General features: G+C 39.2%; 1 protein-coding gene across 1 annotated transcript in view; it reads left to right on the top strand.

Moving 5' to 3' along the window:
* Positions 1–29: 29 nt before the first annotated feature.
* The window catches only part of zgc:110329 (tetraspanin-15), a 14,952-nt gene continuing 7,080 nt past the window's right edge, over positions 30–7,901 (top strand). Inside the window, exons 1-4 of the mRNA XM_005949184.3 lie at positions 30–571; positions 2,587–2,661; positions 4,661–4,756; positions 6,043–6,159. Of these exons, the coding sequence (XP_005949246.3) occupies positions 347–571; positions 2,587–2,661; positions 4,661–4,756; positions 6,043–6,159 (513 nt within the window). The 5' untranslated portion in view covers positions 30–346. The remainder of the gene's footprint in view (positions 572–2,586; positions 2,662–4,660; positions 4,757–6,042; positions 6,160–7,901) is intronic.

Consider the following 7,901-nt stretch of genomic DNA (forward strand, 5'->3'; position numbering starts at 1 on the left):
AGCTTAATTTCTCTATCGAGTAAAAGTTATATCGCGATACATATCGTTATCGTTCTATCGCCCAGCTCTAGTTTGTTCCTTTTCATTTTCAACAAACTGCTTTTAGTTTCCATTTAGTAGCTCAGCCTTGTCTGTTGGCATTGGCATTTCTTCTTAGACAGTTTTGACTAAAAGGGCATCTTAATTCTGAAAAATATTAAAGCAAGTGTTGAAGCAGGAAATTTAGACTTTTAAGTCCTTTAAAGTTGTCAGTCTGTACTACTCACCAAGCAGTATCACAGTAAATATACAGGTAAATATAAAGTTTTTTGATGTAAGATGTAAGATTTTCTGACGTATTTATCGCATGACCTCCCTCCGATTCTGTTTCTCTGTCTGTCTCCAGCTGATGGGTCTTTGTGTACTGTGCGTGGGAGTGTATGCTGAAGTGGAAAGGCAGAAGAATCGAACCCTGGAGGGTCTTTTCCTGGCTCCTGCCGTGGTGCTCATCCTGCTGGGCTTGGTCATGTTCACTGTGTCAGTGGTGGGCATGGTTGGATCCCTTCGAGACAATAAGACCCTGCTACACATGGTAAGGGAGATGGAGGCGGACAGGTGGGGGATGTGTCTTGCAGGTACTGCTCATTTCCTTGCTTCATATTTCCTGGAATCTAATAAAGTTTCACTTTGCAGGCTCCCAGTTCAAAATAATCCTGGTTTATCTTATACCGGGCCTTGGTGCTCTGCATCCATTCATTCTCAGATTTGGACATGTTTAATATTAATTTTTTTTTTTTTAACTGTTCTTTTTGAGGAATGACAAACCATATCGACAGTTTGTGGACTAAGCCAGCTCCTTATCAGGAAACCAGCCAGTTTGAATGAACTCTACCAAGAAGAATGGTCAAATATCCAGTCAGAATTATGCCAGAAGCTTGTTGATGTAAAAGCATCTGGTCAAGGTGCAACTTGCTAATGGACCTTTCACTAAAAATATTAGTGAGCGTGTATATATTTGAGCCTTGTGTGGAAATCAAAAACAAATTCAAATGTGTGCACACACTTCTTGTTTTTCAAAGCCAGAAAAAATGTATGCTGTACAATCATTCCACCCTGGAAAAAGAACAGTTCAAAGAATTCATTAAAAATTCAGACGTTCATGACCGTGATGAGTGTATACAAACATCTGACCATGACTGTATTTTATATTATCTGTGTTGATGCTATTCTTTTTGATACAGAATAATGTATTCATGTTTATGTTCGTGTTGATAATTTCGTAAACTTGACATTTGGTTTCAGAATGAAACGAGTAATGCAAAGTAAAACATTTATTTAAACATGTTTCTGGACATATTCATGCACAAATTGCCACATTCATCAAACCGCATAAAAATGAGTTCACAGCCATTTAAACCACTGATCACTCTTTACTCCTTAAATTCAGCACAGCTCGTGGTTTGACAGTAGTAGGAGGAAAAAAACTCAAAGGGAGCAGGGAAATTTTTTTGTGTTTGCTGTGTAACAATCTAATTAGCTATAGCTAAATAACTTAAATTAAAAGGGGGATTAAAAGTTGGCAATAAAAAAAATGTAATGCCTCTGTTTATACTGTGATGAAAAGAACTAATTTTATATCGTGAAAGACATGAAGTTAATGGGGAAATATAAATTATGTTCCCCTCGACTGGTATTTGCTTCTCTTTATAGCAACCCAATTTTACCAAGTTCTTTTGTTTTTTGTTTAACTCTGTTTCCAAAAAACTGAAGAATTAATTGAAGATTTAATGACAGTTTTACTAAAGCAGTGTGCCTGTTCTTAAGTGTTTTCTGTTAAAACAGACACTAATCTAAAGCTTACATTTGAGCCAATCAGTACATGCTTAAGCCAAATTGTATAGTAGCAGAACATCTGCAGATTTGTGTATTGTTCGAATAAATAACCAAAAATACTTTAAATACTGGAGGACCGGGTTCAAATCAACAATATCATTAAGCTTAATAGTAATAATGTCAGTGACCTAATAAACTGAAAGTCTGAACTCCTGCAATCTATTAATAATTTACAACAGAATTACAGAGAGGCCATTCCTCACTTATAAATGATCTTTGAACAAGTGTTTATCACAGCTTTCAGATAATGCACAAACAACTCAACAGCCTAGTTCATTTTTGTCAATCATCAAGTTAAAGAAGTAAAATGAGTTAACTGGCCCTGTTTGTGACGAGACAGTTCTGGAAGCATGCCACGGAAAAGCCGGGGGTGTATATACTTATACTTTATTTGTTATATACTTATAACAAAATTTAAATTTAATTAACAAATAAATCCAATTAGCTTTGAACTTTTTTCAGTTTCTGTACGACAGCAGGTCTTGGCTGTTCAGTGTTGGTGGGTTTTTAGCCTGAAATCTGAAACAGGTCCATTATGCTGTGCATCTTTGTGTTGAGCAACTGAACTGAGCACATTTTGCTCGATTACAGAATTAAATTTATTCTTGGTTTTAAAAAATAATAGATCTAGTTTGTTTTCTTAGTTTGTCAGCACACCATTACCCATTATATACTTTTATGCTGTGTAACTCTTTTTTTCTTCTTCTTCCACAGTTCCTTTGCGTTCTCTGTGTCTTGCTGCTTCTCCAGGCAATTGCTCTCGCCACAGCTCTGATATTTGAAAAAAAGGTAAACATCTCATGTCCTCTATTGCAGTCTACTCAGTCCACGGTGCAGTGTTTTTTGCATGGTTTTCAGTCCCTTCAATATTTTGTTTCCTCATCAGTCTGAATACAAAACTCTATAACGATGAGCCAAAATGGAGAGTTTGGAATTGCTTATTTCTTAGAAATGGAAGGCTGGAATTACCTCATTTATATTTGTATTCAGGCCCTTTGTTATGATACTCATGGTTGTGCATGCTATACTGCATCCTGCTTCTGGTAAAGGTCCTTAAGATGCTAAAGCTCAAAGCAATATGCCTAATTGAATTCACTGGACGTGATTACCAGAAGCACACTCCTGCCTACAGATGGTCAGACAGTTGATGGAATTTCAGATGGAAAACCAAATTACGAAGTTGAGAGAACTGTCTGTTGACCTAGTTGATGAATCTCCTGCAATCCACAGATCTGGGAAAGGATGCATGAAGGTTTCTGGGCCATTGCAAGTTGTAAAATACAGTGATTTGAAGTGTTTTGGTTCATAGTGCCTGAAACCACAGGCACTACATGGCGGTGGCAGCATCATGCTCTGGCCAAATTCTTCTGCAACAGGTTCAAAATTGTCAGAATAAAGTAAAAGATGAATGCAGGAAGAGATAATAATAAAATTTAATTAAATAAATAATGTATACTTTGTTAATCCTGTTGGGATTTTGTTGATATTTAACAATCCCCATAGGAAATTACTCCTCTGCATTTAACCCATTCACTCAGTGAAGCAGTGGGCAGCCACCAGTCCAGCGCCCAGGGGAGCAGTATGTGAGGATGGTACCTTGCTCAGGGGTACTCAGGGTAGCCATTCAGTGGATTCAAACCCCCCGACCTTTCGATCACTCTATACTATGCTAACCCTGCCGAGATGGTGCAATCCTAAAGGAAAGTGTTTTCCAGTGTTCTTGTTCTTCTGAGGGGAAACGGTCTCCATGTTAACAATGGTTTAATGCAGCGGTCCCCAACCCCCGGGCCTCGGACCGGTACCGGTACGTGAGTCGTTTGGTACCGGGCCGCGAGAGTTGAGGCTCAGGTGTGAAATGTCTGGTTTTCAGGGTTTTTATCGGTTTTCAGCGTTATTTTGTTATCGTTTTTATCGTTAACTCTGTTTTCCTGGGTCTTTTCACGTGTGTTATGAATAAATCTTCTTTTTTTGGTACCGGTACTAGTTTTATTTTGTTGTATTTATCCGCGACACCTTAAAGGCCGGTCTGTGTTGGGCATAAACCGGTCCGTGGCGCCAAAAAGGTTGGGGACCGCTGGTTTAATGCTCTCGAGTAGCACAGTCCTGATATGAACCTAGTAGAATATCACTGGACAAGCCTGAAAATTGCTGTACACTGACACTCCCCTACCAAGCTGGGTAAGTGTGAACAATTCTGCCAACAAGACGACCTTTAAGAAGAAAGATGCCTGAGGGCGCGGGTTTAGTTCAGTGCCTGGAGCGGGCAACCACATGCCATACAGCTGATAGCGGCTGGCCCAGGTTAGAGCTCTCTCTCTGCTCCTGCTTTCCTGTCCTCTCTTCACTGTGTCTATCAAATTAAGCTGAAAAAGGGCAAAAAAATTTTTTTTTTTTTTTTAAAAAGAAGAAGGAGGAGGACAGGTAAAATACAGGTGTGTCAGCTGATACAATCAATCTCCAAAAGACCTGTAGATATCATGCAGCTGCAGGTGCTTTCATAAGGTGCTTTTATTTTTTATAAGTATTCAGACTCTTCACTTAGTACTTAGTAAGTAAAGCCTGTTTTTCTGAAGAAGAACAAGTGTGAAAATGAACTGAATCCATTTTAAAATGAGCAAAAAAAAATAAATAAATAGAAAACTTTGAAGGATCAGAAAACCTTCTGAGTGTACTGAACATTACTCCCAGTCAGAACTATAATCAGCTCTGGTCAGCCCATTATTTATGATTGCCATTATTTATAACCATGACCCCTTCTCCTCTGCGTTTCTCCCTCTGTGTCATCTAGACGTCTGCCTTGTTTCAGAGCACTATACGAGAAGGAATTAAACACTACTACGACGATCTCGACTTCAAAAACATCTTGGACTACGTGCAGCAAAAGGTAGTGATGCATTAGAAAATGTTGACAGACAGTGCGTCTTTTTGTGAAATACTTTTCTATACAGGTGCCGTAGCTGACTGATGAGCCAATGGAATAATAGGATGTGGGCTGTACCATCTAGAGATTATCTAGACAACTTTTTAAGTATTTCATTTGCTTGAGTGTGTTTGCAGACTGTGTCTAAATTCTCTGTCAGTGATCTGCCAGTGGATAACCAGAGTAATTGTCTCATTATTATAGTATATTAAGCTCCACCTTAATAGGAGACAGTCTCGTGCTAGTTCACCCTTCAGAAGTGCATGCTCAAACACAGTTTGTACATGAAGTAGTTCACACTCACAGGAATTGTTAGAGGTTTTAGGGGTTATGAACTATTCTTTTTCAGCAGGGCTGAGATGTACCACCCGTCCTGCTCACCACATTCTACTTTCTGAAAAAGAAAGTCCTTAATTTGACACATAGAGTGAGATTGAGTGCTCCCAAGTGCAAGTGGGATATCCAGGGAGTGAGCTCTGATATTAGTACAAGATGTGATCAAAACGTTAGGAGACTGTTTCTGCTGCATACAAATGTAGTATGGTACGGCTGTGGGCAGGAACCAAACACAGACAATAACTGCAGAATTAGGAATCTGTGTGGTGTGGCACAGTAAACATCATGGCCTGTGTACTGCTGCACAGCGTGACTGCTTCATAGGGAATGACAGCCAAATTTAAACGAGTTCAGTTGTTTGCTTTTTATAGGTACTGCACTTAGATTGCACCTATTGTCAGCTCTGCTGACCTAACACTCTTCAGATACAGGATATTTATTTATTGAACTTTAAAGATCGGCTGAAAAGGACATTTAAGCTTTCAGTGTCTACTCAGGAATGATATGTTGCCTCTTAACTATCACAGCGTTTTCAAAGGCTTTCTATCGAGGGACTTTTTCATCAGTGGAGAGCACAGTAAATCCTGCTCCTGCTTGCCTGTCCTCCTGTCTTATCTGTGTGCTGTCTTGTGTAACAGCATGCAGCTGTGCCCAGGTGATTGCAGAGATGGAGATGTCCTTTGTCAAGGGGAGAATTTTCTCCTTGAAGTGCTTTAAAATGATAGCCTTTAACTGATTGCCAGAAACTCTCCTGTCTTTACATGACCACTTCATTTCTACTGCATTGCCACAGTGACATTTCTGTAGGAGGTGGATATACAGGCACCGCTTTGAATTAGGCACTCTTTTGTTTTGTTATTGCTTCATGCTTGGCTCCTAACAGCCTTTTTCCTTTACCCTCATTTATTTCCCAGTTTTCATGTTGTGGAGGAGATGAGTATAAAGACTGGAAAGTCAACCAGTACCATTTCTGCAATGGTACTGGTCCACTAGCATGTGGGGTTCCATACACCTGTTGTATTCGCCACAAGGTGAGTTCAAACAACACACATACACAGACGATACAAACATGGTATGGAAGCTGTTATTAAAACCATGATGTTTCTGGTGCTGGTTAGGGATTTATTTACACCTAGAATCCAGTCCATTGTAATTCTGATAATTGAGAGCAAAATCCGTTGTTACCTTTCAGTTTCAATGCTGGTCAAACAAAACAATTTTTTTTAAAAAGGAAGAAGAGCAGGTAAGATAAATCAGCTCACAGAAAACTCAATCATTTGAACATCTGAACCATTAGCTCGACATGAGCCCATGTAAGGGAGTCAAATTTAGAAATGTCTTTAAGCTTCTTTTTTTTTTTAATCAAAGAGTCTAATTTATAGCTTAACACTGTAGCTAGACACTGTATAAAATATAACCGGGGACATCGGGATTACATTAGCAGACATATGTTATTAGTTTTCCTCTGCTGTTAGTGAGTTTACAGTTACCAGACACCATAAAAGAGGAAAGAAGACGCAGGAAAATTTGTACTTAAATATCTAAATGTTTACTTCAGCTGCTGTTGATGTTAATTATGGATCACGATCAGATGACTCTTTCTTTACACCGAGACTAACCAAGTTAGACTAATCGGCGTTTGATTGAACATCTGCCGTCTTTACTGGAGATATGGAAATAGTTTAATGCTTTAATGCTGTACATTTATGTTCCCGTGCTTACCAGATAATTGTATGTGTGAGGCTATGACTTTTGATGCTAACTCACCGTCAGTGAAAAGTGATTTGCTGCTTACTCCTTTGCTTGCAGCTACAGGCATTTGAAGTCCTCCGGAAGTTACAGAGCTTAGCTTGCAGCTAAAGCAGAAACTTAGGTTTGAACTACTTGTTTTTCAGACAGATGTATGGCTATATGGGCATATGAACAACACAAAGTTTGTGTATGTTTGGTTATTTCAAAGGCCTCAAATGGCTCTTTAACCTCCTAAGACCCGAACTCTTCCACAGCATGCATTTTTAATTTCTCTTTGATATTTGGGCTGATTGGGACCCGATGAATGTAAAAACAAAGAATTACCAGATTTATTTTTTTTTACCTAATTTTTGTTTCTAAGAAAAATGAGAGCCACATATGACGATGTTCGTTTAAAATTTCGATAGAACAGTAGCAGTATAATGTCCTCGTAAGTGGATATCAGGCTCTTGTAGAGTTAAATTGAGTATTTTGTCTAAATAACCCAAAATGTGATGTCCACATATGTGGACGCCAGGTCCTAGGAGGTTAAACCAGCCTCGCAGACATTCTGTCTATGGTGGGAACACATTTTAGAGCCACTTCAGCCCTCTAATTGGCAAATACTGATATCTTGTGGCCAGGAAAGAGTGATGTCATCAGTGATATTACCTTGACCTGCTGCTCTGTCTGATTATCTCTGTCCTGCTCATACATGTCCACAAATTCTCATCAGGGTAGCGATAGCCTGTGCTTTATCAAAGAAAGAAGGGGGGATTTTATCTCCACAACCCATTCGTAATTGATTTTGTGAGAGAAAAACATCATCCAGCTAACAGGAAATAGGGTGTGAATCAAAGGTATGAGCCTTTGGATGATTTCTTTCTCTAAGGGAAATGTTGGTCACTTGCGGCCACCTTCCATCTCCCATATGCCGAGTATCATTCTTGCTCTTGTGCTCAAAGCACTGATTGCGTCTCTGGAAGCAGCGGAGTGTGCTGAAGAAATTAATGACAGTTATCCAGCTCTCTCTCTCTCTCTC

This window comes from Haplochromis burtoni, unplaced genomic scaffold (genome assembly GCF_018398535.1).
Source record: "Haplochromis burtoni strain Fernald_Lab_line unplaced genomic scaffold, NCSU_Asbu1 Contig_633, whole genome shotgun sequence".
Taxonomy (NCBI): domain Eukaryota; kingdom Metazoa; phylum Chordata; class Actinopteri; order Cichliformes; family Cichlidae; genus Haplochromis; species Haplochromis burtoni.